Source organism: Oncorhynchus mykiss, chromosome 2 (assembly GCF_057628025.1).
Source record: "Oncorhynchus mykiss isolate SJ-2025 chromosome 2, ASM5762802v1, whole genome shotgun sequence".
Classification (NCBI taxonomy): domain Eukaryota; kingdom Metazoa; phylum Chordata; class Actinopteri; order Salmoniformes; family Salmonidae; genus Oncorhynchus; species Oncorhynchus mykiss.
The window spans coordinates 32,796,544-32,812,693 of NC_143023.1; the positions used below are offsets into that span (position 1 = coordinate 32,796,544).

Sequence of the window (16,150 nt, forward strand, 5' to 3'; positions counted from 1 at the left end):
TCAGGTGCGCTTAATAGTCCAGAAATTACGGTAATGTAGGCTACAAACAAATGTTGACTTAAATTATTATCATGTAGGAGAGACAAAAAGGCTAATTTGCACAAAAGTAGAACACGATTGTAAACACGTTCTTGACCTTAAGTTAATCCATACCTGCCCGTGCATGGACAGTTGCCGCCGTGCGTAATCAGCCCTGCTGTAGTCGTCACTATAGCTGTGTGAGTGGATAATGGCTGGCTGCCCCAGGTGCCCTGCCCCGGTCCTTAGGGTCGACAGGTCCTCGCTGCGGGAGAACCCCCCGTGGGCGAACTGGGGGATGTAGGCCTGGTGCGAGCCACCGGGGTCAGGCTCCGGGGCCAGGAGCAGGGGCGGCGGGAGATGGGCCCTGCTGTGCTGGTGGTGAAGGTGGGGTCCATCTGCAGTGCCGGTGGCCAGGTGAAATAGGGGGTTCTGGAAGGAGAGCGGGTATCTCAGGGCGGCGGCCTGCTGCTGCTGCTGCTGGGACAGCGAGTCGGTGGTGGTGCCCATCTGGCTCAACTGGCTCAGCCGGAGGCCCCCTGACATGCTGGATCCCCCCGAGCCAGCCGAGTGGCGGCCTCCGGCCCGGAGCTGGCCGCTCAGGCCTGAGCCCAGGCCTCCTCCACCCTGGCTGCTGAGCCCTCCGAAGCTGCCCATGCCGGTGATGGAGGCCTGGGAGGAGTTGAGCATGGCCACCGACTGCAGGTTAGACACGCTGTTCATTGTGGAGTCCTGGAGGTCCATCATAGATATACACTTTATTGACACTGAGCACCTAGACTAGATTGATATAGCTAACACCCTTGTGTGCCCAATTCTAAGTGCCAATAAGTTGATCAAGTGTTTTATCTATTGAGAGGGGTGGTTGTATGCCTGAATTGCATGTCCCATGACTTACCACTAAGGTACATGCATCATTTTCCTATGAGCGCATAGCTGCCATACTATCCTGCAGTCGTCTGCCAGACTTGGCTACCACATGGAAAGGAGATGTGCAGTTTACATAATTTCCTGTAGAACATGGCTCCTAACATATCTTAATGCTATCAAAACTCTAGAATTCAACTAACCTTGTGGTCTGGCTCGGTGATATCGGAGCTACTGGTGCAGTAGGCAGGGCTGGATCGGGCCAAGGGAGGGCGGGTTACATAGAAAACGTCTTTGGAGGCTCGATGTGGGTGATCGCGCTCTTGGAAACTCAGCTGAGCATGAGCACGAGACGGCATGACCCCCCCACCGGACACACCAGATGTAGGGGAAGGCAAGCGAGTGATATCTATGGAGCTTAAGAAAGGCAACAACACATGGCAACAGATTGGAGAAGACGATGACAAGGTTATAGGTGTATTACAAGTTTGTATAAAAGCCACAACCCAACTACAGCCTTATGGCAGGAAATGCAAAACCGTTACAAACGTACCAACCAACCATCCTCCTAGGGCTGGTTTCCCCAACACAGATTAAACCTAATCCTAGACAAAAAAGTATGTTCAACTGAAATTCTCCATTCAAAGTGCTTTTTTTGTCCAGGACTATACTTAACCTGTTTCCAGGAAATAGGCCCATAGGATTAAATAAAGCCAGGGCACTACCTGTTGAGATCCTTCATCATGAGATTCTGAAACTCCGAGGAGACTCCCCTGTGGAAGCTGGGTCGTGAGAGCAGCCTCTCCGTCTGTCTCTCATGGACTCTATCTGTCTGGTTCTGGTGGCTGGGCTGCCTCTGCAGGTGGGGGTTGCGCAGGGCCATGCTGATGTCATTCAAGAGGCGGGGCAAGGGACCCAGTTTGATAATGGCATCCTGTGGGTTAGGGTTAGAAGACTGACATGAATACAAGTTAGCAATGGCAATAGGAAAAGCATTCAAATGGTTCAATTGTTGAAGTATCTTATTCTTGAAAATTGCAAGTATACTTAATCATTCCATTCATTCTACTGACTCATACTTTCAGATTACTGGTGTGTCAAGACCATACATAGTTATTTTATTGTCCTGAGTCCTAATTGGACTTATTCATTATTGAATAACACCACATTGGTTATCTGTAACTTGTACTTTTTTATTGGTCATATGTTGTAGAGGTTATATTGTCAATATTTACCCTGATCCTCCCTACCTTGCTGAGCTGGGCCATGACCTCCCAGAGGAGGCTGTGCAGTATGGACAGCTCCCTGCCCAGGTCGATGTAGCCCTCGAAGCCCCCCGCGTTGCTCACACTGTCCAGGTTGGAGATCTCATAGAGGAATTGTTGCATGGAGCCCCACTCCATCTCTAAGAACTCATTCATAAAGCACATGTACTCCTCTTTCATACCAAATCTGAGGGAGCGAGAGAGAGTGAGAGAAGAAGAATTGTCAAAATGCTGTATACTCACAGAGATTACATCATTGGCTGGTTTCCCGGACACAGAATTAGCCCAACCCTGGATTAATAACTAATAAACACTTTCAATGGAGAATCTACATTGAGCACGCTTTTTAGTCCAGGATTAGGCTTAATCTGTGTCCTGGAAAAATACTAAATATTACAAAAGTTTTAGCATAAGCATAACATTATAAGTTGTAGTGAATGAATGAACTGACTTGGAGAAGTTGGCCAGGTTCTGCACCACTTTGGAGATGAGGCTGAGCGTGCGAGATGTCTGCTCGTCTGGGTACTCCTGGGTCAGGTTGAACAGGGAGGGGGACATGACGGCCGGACACAGGAAGCGCAGGAAAAGGGAGCCGCTGATTAGGCGGTCTGCGATGTCCTCCCTCCCCCTCTCCGCACAGCGCACCCTCCACGAGGCAAACACCTCCTTCAGCTCTCGAGGAAACACACTGCAGAGAGATACAAATATTCAGTGTGTTATTATCATTTGATAGGATATTCTGCTTTAGTCAGGCAGTGTATCCCAACAACTGAATGCAAATCTGGTGTTCAACAATCAAAATTCTGTAAATAAGTCTTTGGTCTTTGGTCTACTGACCAATGGGAGTTGACGATTTTGCAGAGTGCCAGTTCGCAGCACATGCGGAGATTGGCTTGGTGATCTGGAAGGACAGAGGGTGGTGTCCTCATGGGGTCCACCTCGCAGTTCTCTTCTGATTCATACAGTGCCCTTATGAACTCCCCTGAAACAAACACAATATCACTGACCATTAGGCAAACACAGAAAGATAATGAATATATCACAGCAAGAACAGTTCAACAACATGTATTGAGTGATTAATGTGAAGCATACGAAGGCCACACCTATTGCATCCTTGAGGTACTTATGTCCAATCAGCTTGAGGTACTCTTCTATGGCTTTGGTGGCCAGAGTGTTCTCTCTGAAGATAAGGTGTTCTCGGTCAATGAATCTATCTACCTCACACATCGCCATGTCCGAAAGAAAATCCTGGGAAAAAACAAAACGTCAACATAGCATAGACTTTCTTTTTAAAACATTCAATTATAATCTATTGGGTACTCACAAATTCAATTTTGAGGATATAACGCCTTTCCTGAGGTCAGAATGTAATTTGTTATCTCTTTTGGCTTATGGTTTGGTAAGGAAACCAAGAAGTAGTCAAACTAGTGTTCATTTTGTAGTTCATAGTGCCTTAAAGATAGAATCCGCAGGTTGTGGGCGCCTCCATGCCGCCCCACTTCTTCTGTTGTGTTTTCACTTTGAACGAAAACAAGGGGATGGAGCCCTGAGCCGCCTTGGGCTGGCTTTCTAGGCAAGGTGTGTCTTCGCACTAAATCCTATCTACTCAAACAACCCTGCTGCCATGCTCCGGAGCTGGAGAGGAAGTGAAAGTCACTTGCAAGCTACAGTCGCCAGAAACAAATACAGAGCAGACGAAGCAAACAAGCTAGCTAACTTGTTTGCAGATAAACTGTCCTGGTAGCAGGGTCAGCATTTTCAGAAAATGTAGACAGAAACAAGCATCATTCTCAGTTCTTGGATCTGAATAAACTCGACCCCAAAAGAGAAAAAGAAGCACAAAAAAGACTGCTCATGACCAATCCAGAAACCGGATAAACATTGGAATTAATTTTGAAAGGTGGAAGAGTGTTGCCGAAATGGCCTCCTCATGAACAGGTAGGTAAGTGTTGGGTTGCGTTTTTAGACTGGGTTTTTTAGCTACATTAGCTGCTAACCTTAGTGTGTTCAATGTTCAAGCTTGCTAACATGGCTACTTAGCTAGCTGACATCTTTGTATTTGGACTGTTTTGTACTCAAAGAATCTAATGATAACTAGCTACATCATGTATACACTGCATAAACCACACAAGATGCCCAATGCCTTTATTTCAACTAGCTAAAGCTAGATATGCAGATCGTTGACATGATAGTGTGTTTGGTTTGTAGATGATAATGCTAGCTAGCTAGATGGTTGACAGCATTTTCAACCTAGGACCACCCAAACAATGCATCATCTAGCTATACATTTGGTACATTGCCATCACACAAACATGTATTTCTCAGGGAGATACTGGTGGAGATAGTCTGATTTTGAAGGGAACCTGAGGTTGTAGAAGTTGTGGTTGTGGAAAATTCCAAAAGAGAGGTAAAAAATGCTATGGAATGTTTTGTTACGTTTTGTAATTTGATTGATAATCGACCAATGGAAGCGATGTTTGCCTGTTCAGCACATCTTCTACATAGCATGGCATTGAGCCCTACCATGAACTGCCCAAATTCAAGGACTGAATGAATATCCAGTGTGGCCAGTAAAGTAAACAATGGCCCGTCTGCATGACATATTGGTAGAACATGGGCCATCAAGTAATAGGATGGTTACATTAGCATGACACATGTTACACTGGTTACATCACAACACCACATCCTATGTATTTAAAGAATACGGTTATGACACTGATCTATTTGGCAGTAATGCCCCCCCCCCTACTCCTGTTCCATCAATATTATGTTATCAAATCAAAAACAGCATTTATCTGGTAAATACACAGGATACAGTGAGGTAGGTGTATACAGGAATATGACCTTGCATTGTACCGTGTACTACTGAAGTAACAACTTCAGTTTCATGCCAATACTTACCTTTGCTTTCCCTGTGCTCTGTAGTATGTGGACCAGCGCACAGGCCACCTCTTCTTTACTCTTCACGCTCAGTAGAGGCTCCAGCACCGCACACAAAGTCCGGTAGTTATTGGTAACATACTCGGCAAACTCCTTGTACAGCTCCATGGGCAGGATGCTCATGGTCTGGTAACGGGACTTGAGGCGTAGGGAGGCATTGATGATCTTGCCCCCTGCTTGCCCCTTGGCCAGGACGCTAGGCTGGATGACCGGGTACCACTGCTCCACAAACTGTCGGCCCGTGATGCTGGAGATAGGGATACTGACCAGTCCCAGGTATGTGCTCTTTTCCTGATAGAAGAGGGGAAATAAGGCATAAATCAGAGAAACTTAATGTGGGACTTTGTGGTCAAGAGTTATGGGGCCTGGGCCTTTAAGAAAGAGGAGAAAAAGAGGATAGTAATGAAACTAAAGTATATTTATTTCCACGCCTAATCATTGGGCAAGTTGCTGTCATTAAACCACAGCTTTAACCAGCCTGCAAAAATGTCATTTTAACCAGTTTTATCCAGTTTTGCACACTTGTGAGAGAGTTGTCCCTTCACCTTGCGTCTCTTCTTGTCAGTCTCCTTGTAGAGATGAAGGCGTAGGTTGCGGACGGCTGGCAAGTTGTTGAACTCAAAGTGCTCACCCCAGAACACGGTGTCAGTCCGGGGCTTGCTGGTGGTGCGTGCGTAAAGCATGTCGTCCAGACAAAGTTCGCAGTAGTAGCGCTTCTTGGCGGGAAGTTCCCGCGCCTCGATGATCCAGAGTTTCAGCACGTTGTCCACCCTCCGACTGTTGTCCTGAAGAGGGTTCGAAGAGAGGGTGGCAAAAGGACAAGGCAGAACAGGGAGGAAAGAAAACCAAAGGGGAAAAGACCAAAGAGAAAAAGAAAGCCAAAGGGAGAGGGAGGGTTGAGTGGGTTAAGAACAGTGGTGCAAAGTACTTAAGTAAAAATGCTTTAGTAGTTTTTTGGGGTATCTGTACTTCACTATTTATATTTAACTTCACTACAGTACATTCCAAAATAAAATAATATACTTTTTACTACATTTTCCCTGACACCCAAAAGTACTCGTGACATTTTGACATGAAAATGGTCCAATTCACACACTTATCAAGAGAACATCCCTGGTCCTCCCTACTGCCTCTTATCTGGCGGACTCACAAAACACAAATGCTTCGTTTGTAAATTATGTCCGAGTGTTGGAGCGTGCCCCTGGCTATTCGTCAATAAAAAAATACAAGTGTGCTGTCAAGATTGCTTAATATAAAGAATTTGAAATGGTTTATACTTTTACTTTTGATACTTAAGTATATTTTAGCAATTTCATTTACTTTTGATACTTAAGTATATTTAAAACGAAATACTTTTAGACTTTTACTCAAGTCGTATTTTACTGGGTGACTTTCACTTTTACTTGGGCCATTGTATATTAAGGTATCTTTACTTTTACTCAACTATGACTATTCGGTACCTTTTCCACCACTGATTAAGAACAGTCTAAGAGCAATATGCAAACATATGTACTGGAGATAAATTAGATAACACATATGTACTGGAGATAAATTAGATAACACATATGTACTGGAGATAAATTAGATAACACATATGTACTGGAGATAAATTAGATAACACATATGTACTGGAGGCATGAGAGACAGAAAGTGGACGTGTGATTGGTAATGTTGCAGCAGAGAGCTGCATTTTCTGAACATGTTTACAAAAAGCCAACTATGTCTGAAATCACCCCATGGGAGGAGAGCGTGCTGTGCAGATTGCACAGAGTGATGTTTTAGTCAGGGGTGAGTCATTTTAACTAGTCTGAAATGCCACTGGATCGCTCAGCCTTGGCTTAGCTCAGCTCTTAATACCAAATTTCGACTGCTAAGTATATCACCAATTTTCCAAAGTTGTTATTTCTTAAGTACTTCATTGGTATGCCGCCTGACAATAAATGCAGACGTCCGCCGATACAATCCTTTCAACTGTTCATCATGAATTTCAATAGGAAGAAGAATCAAGAGCGTCTGTCTGCCCAGCGACGGTTGCGAAACCTAATGAACATCCTGGTCTCTATCGACGTCGCACCTCGTCTTATCTCTCCCATCATCTATCTGGTTGGAGATTCATGCGGGTGCAGAGGGTATTTTGCAGCCCCCGTGTCGAGTCCTTGGAGCCCCGTGATTCAGGCCAGGAACCCTGCAGTCACAGCATCTGGATGAGTCAATCCACTCGGGCTGATGTTTCCTCTCGGTTTGCCTTAATAACTGCAGCTCCCTTGCTGCCATCGAGAGCAGTTATCTGTCCCACGTAATGGCTCTTTTGATAAGAGGGAGGGGAGGGGAGGGGAGGGGCCTATTACGCAGACCTAGGAGATCAAGCTGAGCTGAAATTAGAAGATCTGTTTTAATCAACCGCATCTAAAGTGCTGAGTTTGCGTCTTTTTAGTCCTTTATTGAACTCGGATGATGGTGTAGAAGTGCTGTGTTTTAATATGTACTGTATTTGATCACTACACATTACAGATACAGACAAACAGAGAGCACATGGAGGTTACAGTAAACAAAATGAGGAAATGCTCAGATTGACACAGACATATTGAAGACAGGGGAGAAGGAGAGAAGCACTGACAGACAGAGAAGTAACTTAATTTCTCGTCCTTGTTTCCCCACCTTGTTGGGTTTGACAGCTCTCTGAAGATTCTCGATCCATTTGTCTCTCTCTGCACCCGAGCGACATGCAAAGCACTTGGTTCCTGAAGCCGTAGTCACCTGAGGTTACCAACGGTAACATCAACAGCCACAACCATTAGCAACTTGGGAGAAGATGACAAGTGGCATAACAACGTCCTTTAAATCATAGAGACTTGTGTCATGTACACGTCGGCTATGGGAAAGTGAGCCATGCAGTGAAAGCCGTTTTCACAACAAATTTCTGTGACAAATCAACTTGGGACATGAGCTCATTTCGAGCCGCTTGTTGGCTTTCTTTTTGATATCTTTTCCACAGATAACTAGATAAAAAAAAATCACAGCCTTATTCAATAAATCCTTTTGTTGATGCCAATGGAGAGACTTCTACCCAACATTAGTAGCATTAGTAACAATAGTAGACAGACCTGGGTTCAAATGCTATTTGAAATCTTTAATATGTGTTAATGTGTTTGCTTTAGCCTGCCCGGAGTGGCAGATGGGCAGGATTTGAACTTTATTTTCTTCTATTGGTTCCAGTGCACCAGGCAAGCTCAATCAAGCCCAGCAAAGTTATTTGAAATGATTTCAAATAGTATTTGAACCCAGGTTTAATTAGTAGCACTATCTGTGTTCATTGTGTGTGTGTGTGGGTCATGTCAGCGTCACCTCGAAACAGTACTCCTGTCCCAGGATGCTGGAGTGGACGGGCTTGATGATGGCGTCCTCATCCAGGGTGAGGTCCAGCGCCTCGGCAGCGCTGCTGGGAGACAGCAAGGACTCATGGGAGTGGGACTCTTTGAAGCTCTGCATCAGGCGTGTTCTGGGTGGGGAGCAGAGACACAGTGAGAGGAGCAGAGTGAGTCCCATACATTACATTACACCGCATCAAGGATACAGTACACAGCAGTCTGAACTGTGGTTATAAAGGGTAACTCTCCCACAGCCAAACAGCCACATATACACTACCGGTCAAAAGTTTTAGAACATGTCACTGTCACGCCCTAATCTGTTTCACCTGTTCCTGTGATTGTCTCCACCGCCTCCAGGTGTCGCTTATTTTCCCCAGTGTATTTATCCCTGTGTTTCCTGTCTCTCTGCGCCAGTTCGTCTTATATGTTTAGTCAAGTCAACCAGCGTGTTTTTCCCGTACTCCTTTTGCTATTCTCTTTTCCTAGTCCTCCTGGAAGCGCAGCTGGGGGCTCGATTCCTTCCATGTAGTGAGTTCTGGACGTAGTCTGCTCGTCACTCCTCCACTGGTTTGAGCCCCTTTCAGTGTGCTCTGGGTTTTCAGCCGGAGCTGGCTCCGTGGATCACGGGCCAGACTGAAGCTCCTGCGGTTGATGAGTGGTTCAGGTATGCAGAAGTGTGGAGCGATGCCCACGTGAGACTCCAGCCTGCCGTCCACCGTCAAAAGGAGCAGACGACCCCCGTTCCTCTACCAGGAACCTCCCACTCCGCCTGTCCTGCAAGAAGCTGAGCCCCCGGTTTGTTGGGCCATTCAAGGTTCTCTGGAGGGTCAACGAGGTGTCGTATAGGTTACAGCTTCCCAGTGACTACCGTATCTGCATCACCGCCTGGTATGGAAACTGCTTGGCATCCAACCGCAAGGAGCTACAAGGGCAGTGCGTACGGCCCAGAACATCACTGGGGCCGAGCTCCCTGCCATCCAGGACCTCTACACCAGGCGGTATCAAAGGAAGGCCCTAAAAAGTCAAACTCTTCTTTCTGCTTTCGCATGGCAAGTGGGACCGATGCGCCAAGTCTGGAACCAACAGGACCCTAAACAGCTTCTACCCCCATGCCATAATACTGCTAAATAGCTAGTCAATGTAGCTAGCTATTGGTTAACTATTTCACTATCTGCATTGGCACTTTTTTTGCATCTCTTATGACTCATCTCATCACATGAGTGAGCTACTGTTACTGTTTATTATCTATCCTGTTACCAAGTCACTTTATCCCTACCTTTATCCTGTACTTATCTACCTCAATTACCCCCTGCACATCGACTCAGTACTGGTACTCCGTGTATATAGCCAAGTTATCGTTACTCATGGTGTGTCTATTCCTAGTGTTATTATTTTTCTTTTTTTTCTCTGCATTGTTGGGAAGGGCCTGTAAGTAAGCATTTCACTGTAAGGACTACACCTGTTGTTTACGAAGCATGTGAAAAATACAATTTGATTTGATTAGGGGGATGATTAAGTCAACAAGGCAACTGGCACCATGTGGCCCAAAAAAATGCAACCACGGTCAATATTTTTCATTTGAATGTCGGTATACACTTCTTGCACTAAAGGGACTCTGTTTATAGCTCCCTACAATCTCACTAACAAATCGAACTGTGACAAGGGGATTGGAATACAATCAGTCATTGAGGGCACAGAGAGCTAGAGATCTTTCATAACGGCAGGCCCAGTGGAGTTTTTCTGAGATACACTTGAGCATATCTGATTCTGAAAAAATGAGAAACAGCACGCAACCATTCTGCTTTTCATGCCAAAGGAATCCGTCTGTACTCACAAATTCTGTGTTATGTGAGCTTCAAAAGAGGTCACATCAAAAAACAATGCGCTGCTAGTCTCACAATGGGTCTAATTGTCATCTGAAGAAGTAAACACATTAGCATTCAATTAGAGTTTCACTGGATTAGATTAGATTTGAGCATAACCACAATAGTGTTACCACGATAGTTATTGGACAACAAAGCTATATTTCTATTGACAGCCATACTGTACATGCATAAGGCACAGAGCAACACGTGAATAGAATTGTCCATGACGCTTGCCCGCCATACCCGCCCACACTGACTTATACATACAGACACACACACACCGATTATGCCACAATGCCACTGAACTGAAGATGAGACAGATACAGAATGACAGTGACCACAACACAGAAAAAGCAGAGAAAAGAAAGTAACAGTCTCCCTACTATGATGTCCCTGATGCATCCAGCTCTCTCGCGTTCTCCCTGTGCCACTGTTTTTGTGGACAATCACTCATAACGTGCATCAGAACATTGAATACTTACAGTGGAGTAGGAGAGAGAGAGAGAGAGAGAGAGAGAGAGAGAGAGAGAGATAAAAATAGATCCAAAGAAATGAGTCAGAATGAGAGAAATAAAGGACAGTGGGGGAGGTCGAGAAAGGGAGGGCGAGAGGGCGAGAGAGACAGAAGGAGAGAGAAGGAGAGGGGGAAGATGGTGGAAGAGAGTACCTCTCAGAGGAAATCAAGTTGTTATGTAAACTAGGGTAATTTAGAGAAGAAGGGAGTGACAGGGTTGATGAGAAAACAGAGAGAGAGAGACTAAGAGATGCAGTTGAAGTCTGAAGTTTACATACACTTTAGCCAAATACATTTAAACTCAGTTTTCACAATTCCTGACATTTAATCCTAGTAAAAATTCCCTGTTTTAGGTCAGTTAGGATCACCTCTTTATTTTAAGAATGTGAAATGTCAGAATAATAGTAGAGAATTATTTATTTCAGCTTGTATTTCTTTCATCACATTCCCAGTGGGTCAGAAGTTTACATACACTCAATTAGTATTTGGTAGCATTGCCTTTAAATTGTGTAACATGGGTCAAATGTTTCGGGTAGCCTTCCACAAGCTTCCCACAATAATTTAGGTGAATTTTGTCCCATTCCTCCTGACAGAACTGGTGTAACTGAGTCAGGTTTGTAGGCCTCCTTGCTCGCACACATTTTTTCAGTTCTGCCCACACATTTTCTATGAGATTGAGATCAGGGCTTTGTGATGGCCACTCCCATACCTTGACTTTGTTGTCCTTTAGCCCTTTTGCCACAACTGGAAGTATGCTTGGGGTCATTGTCCATTTGGAAGACCCATTTGCGACCAAGCTTTAACTTCCTGACTGATGTCTTGAGATGTTTCTTCAATATATTCACGTAATTTTCCTCCCTCATGATGCCATCTATTTTGTGAAGTGCACCAGTCCCTCCTGCAGCAAAACACCTCCACAACATGATGCTGCCACCCCCGTGCTTTACGGTTGGGATGGTGTTCTTCGGCTTGCAAGCCCCCCCCCTCTTTTCCTCCAAACATAACGATGAACATTATGGCCAAACAGTTCTATTTTGTTTCAGACCAGAGGACATTTCTCCAAAAAGTCCCCATGTGCAGATGCAAATCGTAGTCTGGCTTTTTTATGGCGTTTTTGGAGCAGTGGCTACTTCCTTGCTGAGCGGCCTTTCAGGTTATGTCGATATAGGACTCGTTTTACTGTGGATATAGATACTTTTGTACCTGTTTCCTCCAGCACCTTCACAAGGTCCTTTGCTGTTGTTCTGAGATTGATTGCACTTTTCTCATCAAAGTACGTTCATCTCTAGGAGACAGAACGCGTCTCCTTCTTGAGCAGTATGACGGCTGCGTGGTCCCATGGTGTTTATACTTGCGTACTATTATTTGTATTGATGAATGTGGTACCTTCAGGCATTTGGAAATTTCTCCCAAGGATGAACCAGACTTGTGGAGGTCTACAAAAAAAATCTGAGGTCTTGGCTGATTTCTTTTGATTTTCCCATGATGTCAAGCAAAGAGGCACTGAGTTTTAAGTTAGGCCTTGAAATACATCCACAGGTACACCTCCAAATTACTCAAATTATGTCAATTAGCCTATCAGAAGCTTCTAATGCCATGACATCATTTTCTGGAATTGTCCAAGCTGTTTAAAGGCACAGTCAACTTAGTGTATGTAAACTTCTGACCCACTGGAATTGTGATACAGTGAATTATAAGTGAAATAATCTGTCTGTAAAGAATTGTTGGAAAAATGCACAAAGTAGATGTCCTAACCGACTTGCCAAAACTATAGTTTGTTAATAACAAGAAATTTGTGGAGTGGTTGAAAAAACAAGTTTTAAAGACTCCAACCTACAGTGCCTTGCGAAAGTATTCGGCCCCCTTGAACTTTGCGACCTTTTGCCACATTTCAGGCTTCAAACATAAAGATATAAACTGTATTTTTTTGTGAAGAATCAACAACAAGTGGGACACAATCATGAAGTGGAACGACATTTATTGGATATTTCAAACCTTTTTAACAAATCAAAAACTGAAAAATTGGATGTGCAAAATTATTCAGCCCCTTTACTTTCAGTGCAGCAAACTCTCTCCAGAAGTTCAGTGAGGATCTCTGAATGATCCAATGTTGACCTAAATGACTAATGATAATAAATACAATCCACCTGTGTGTAATCAAGTCTCCGTATAAATGCACCTGCACTGTGATAGTCTCAGAGGTCCGTTAAAAGCGCAGAGAGCATCATGAAGAACAAGGAACACATCAGGCAGGTCCGAGATACTGTTGTGAAGAAGTTTAAAGCCGGATTTGGATACAAAAAGATTTCCCAAGCTTTAAACATCCCAAGGAGCACTGTGCAAGCGATAATATTGAAATGGAAGGAGTATCAGACCACTGCAAATCTACCAAGACCTGGCCGTCCCTCTAAACTTTCAGCTCATACAAGGAGAAGACTGATCAGAGATGCAGCCAAGAGGCCCATGATCACTCTGGATGAACTGCAGAGATCTACAGCTGAGGTGGGAGACTCTGTCCATAGGACAACAATCAGTCAGTCGTATATTGCACAAATCTGGCCTTTATTGAAGAGTGGCAAGAAGAAAGCCATTTCTAAAAGATATCCATAAAAAGTGTTGTTTAAAGTTTGCCACAAGCCACCTGGGAGACACACCAAACATGTGGAAGAAGGTGCTCTGGTCAGATGAAACCAAAATTGAACTTTTTGGCAACAATGCAAAACGTTATGTTTGGCGTAAAAGCAACACAGCTGAACACACCATCCCCACTGTCAAACATGGTGGTGGCAGCATCATGGTTTGGGCCTGCTTTTCTTCAGCAGGGACAGGGAAGATGGTTAAAATTGATGGGAAGATGGATGGAGCCAAATACAGGACCATTCTGAAAGAAAACCTGATGGAGTCTGCAAAAGACCTGAGACTGGGACGGAGATTTGTCTTCCAACAAGACAATGATCCGAAACATAAAGCAAAATCTACAATGGAATGGTTAAAAAATAAACATATCCAGGTGTTAGAATGGCCAAGTCAAAGTCCAGACCTGAATCCAATCGAGAATCTGTGGAAAGAACTGAAAACTGCTGTTCACAAATGCTCTCCATCCAACCTCACTGAGCTCGAGCTGTTTTGCAAGGAGGAATGGGAAAAAAATTCAGTCTCTCGATGTGCAAAACTGATAGAGACATACCCCAAGCGACTTACAGCTGTAATCGCAGCAAAAGGTGGCGCTACAAAGTATTAACTTAAGGGGGCTGAATAATTTTGCACGCCTAATTTTTCAGTTTTTGATTTGTTAAAAAAGTTTGAAATATCCAATAAATGTCGTTCCACTTCATGATTGTGTCCCACTTGTTGTTGATTCTTCACAAAAAAATACAGTTTTATATCTTTATGTTTGAAGCCTGAAATGTGGCAAAAGGTCACAAAGTTCAAGGGGGCCGAATACTTTCGCAAGGCACTGTAAGTGTCTACAAACTTCCGACTTCAACTGTATGTCTGTTCTGTGGCCATACGGCTGTCTGATGGTTGCCATGGAAACGTCAAGACTTTTTCAAATGAAATCTTCCACTGGTATTCTCCATGTATTAAGCAGTCATAAACAATGTACTATGTAAAATGGGAGTGCAGCGGCACTGAAAGGGGCGGTTGTGAAACAGACACTTACTGTCAAGGCTTACTGGTTTCATTACAGCTAGGAGTAATAGTAAAACACAGTACATGCCACATTGTCCTTGAAAGGTATCCAAAATAGACACAAGAAAGCATCTTTAAGAGTCCCACATACATGTGGACACACAGGTAGGAGTGTACACACACACACTTAGAAAGACAAGTTAAGTGCCTGCCTGACCTGCTCCGGAACAGAGAGAGCAGGGAACACACGCACACCCTCACAGAATCACACACAGACACACACAGACTCGTACCTGTCCTGGTCGGCACTACGGAAGCGGGGGAGGATCATGTGTCGAAAGCTGCTGGTGCGGTCCAGTTTGGGCTGACTCTTAGCCCTCTTGATAGAGCCCTTCAACCTTCTACTGAGGAAACTCTGAACAGGGCAGCCATGGAGAGAGGGAGGAGGTGAAGAATGAGAGGGTGTGAAACAGGGATGGAGAGAGGGAGGAAGGGGACACAGGAAAGGAGAAACATCAGAGTTGTCGAGAGGGGGAATAGGGTGAGTAAGGAAAGATCGATATTTCGTGCCCAAAATGGATTGGAAGAAGAACAGAGGACATATGTGATTTAGTGAATGACAGATGCACGAAGGGGGAGAGCAACAGAAAGATTTATTGCATATTATATCAGTCACACGTCCACAATACAGCAGTAGTAGAATAGTGTAGTATCATCTGGTAACCAACAGTGGGTGGTGTTGTGCCATAAATATACCCACAATCCAACAGCATACACTGGACCTCAGTAAAAAAAAGGAGCTTCATATTGCAGTGCAGTTTTGTCCTGTGCTTCCATGCAACCATATTCCCCTGATTTTAATCAGCTGATTTAGTCAGTATATAACACAGGTCTAATCTAACAGGCTGTGTGTTGATACTGTGTCTTTGATAAGAAGTGCTGACAGGGAGAACAGGGCTTCAATAGTGGAATGAAAATCAATGAATGATGTCATTCTCCGCAACATGCAGTATAAGGTTCCATACAACTACTATGCAGCCTTTTCCTCTCAGAGTGGAAGGAGAGACATGCTGCTATTGTATCTGAATAATAACAATGCTTTTTATGACAGTCTTACAATACTGAATCAGCTGAATTCAACCTCTCTCCATGTCTAAAATCCACTCAGATATCAATCTGCACATTACACATCAACATTGAACGCTACATTCTGCGAGGAATTGGTCTGAATCGAGACCAACCATTCACTTTTTGTGAGCTTTGTGTCACTGAAGTCTGTTTTAAAGAAGTGACAAAAAATTTGACTTATTTGCTGACCGTCACAGTAACCGACTGGTAGGACTAGATAAGTCATTCTGGCTTGATTAGCCGGCCTGTCTGACACTTTGAAGCCTCATACAGTCAGAAGAACTGAATCACAGTGGTGGATCACATTTGGCATAGGGAACAGAAATAGCATTTGGCAAAGGATGTAACGTGAAGTTTACAGGGGCTTTCTTCACCACATACAGAGACATCTGAGTCATGTACCTCGATCGGAGGAAGAGGTGCGATATGGCGTCCGGTCACTGGGCTGGAAGCGGCAACCCTCCAGTCCCCCGGCCAATTAGAAGAAGGGGGGGAGTGGGGGAGACTAAGGGACAGGCAGGGGGAGAGGGGCAGTGAGAGAGGGGGAGTACC

At 44.4% G+C, this 16,150-nt stretch overlaps 1 protein-coding gene across 19 annotated transcripts in view; it reads right to left on the reverse strand.

Moving 5' to 3' along the window:
- syngap1b (synaptic Ras GTPase activating protein 1b) overlaps nucleotides 1–16,150 on the reverse strand; it is a 116,662-nt gene that overhangs the window by 37,217 nt on the left and 63,295 nt on the right. For 7 of the 19 annotated variants that reach the window (XM_090197394.1, XM_090197411.1, XM_090197366.1 and 4 more), the window contains 12 exons: nucleotides 14,764–14,885; nucleotides 8,436–8,589; nucleotides 7,749–7,847; nucleotides 5,636–5,875; nucleotides 5,052–5,381; nucleotides 3,254–3,398; nucleotides 2,988–3,132; nucleotides 2,602–2,838; nucleotides 2,136–2,337; nucleotides 1,611–1,819; nucleotides 1,089–1,302; nucleotides 154–750 (listed from right to left, as the gene is read on the reverse strand). In XM_090197394.1, the coding sequence (XP_090053520.1) occupies nucleotides 154–750; nucleotides 1,089–1,302; nucleotides 1,611–1,819; nucleotides 2,136–2,337; nucleotides 2,602–2,838; nucleotides 2,988–3,132; nucleotides 3,254–3,398; nucleotides 5,052–5,381; nucleotides 5,636–5,875; nucleotides 7,749–7,847; nucleotides 8,436–8,589; nucleotides 14,764–14,885 (2,694 nt within the window). The remainder of the gene's footprint in view (nucleotides 1–153; nucleotides 751–1,088; nucleotides 1,303–1,610; nucleotides 1,820–2,135; nucleotides 2,338–2,601; nucleotides 2,839–2,987; nucleotides 3,133–3,253; nucleotides 3,399–5,051; nucleotides 5,382–5,635; nucleotides 5,876–7,748; nucleotides 7,848–8,435; nucleotides 8,590–14,763; nucleotides 14,886–16,150) is intronic. The other 12 variants (XM_090197453.1, XM_090197426.1, XM_090197377.1 and 9 more) reach the window with 2 other exon arrangements.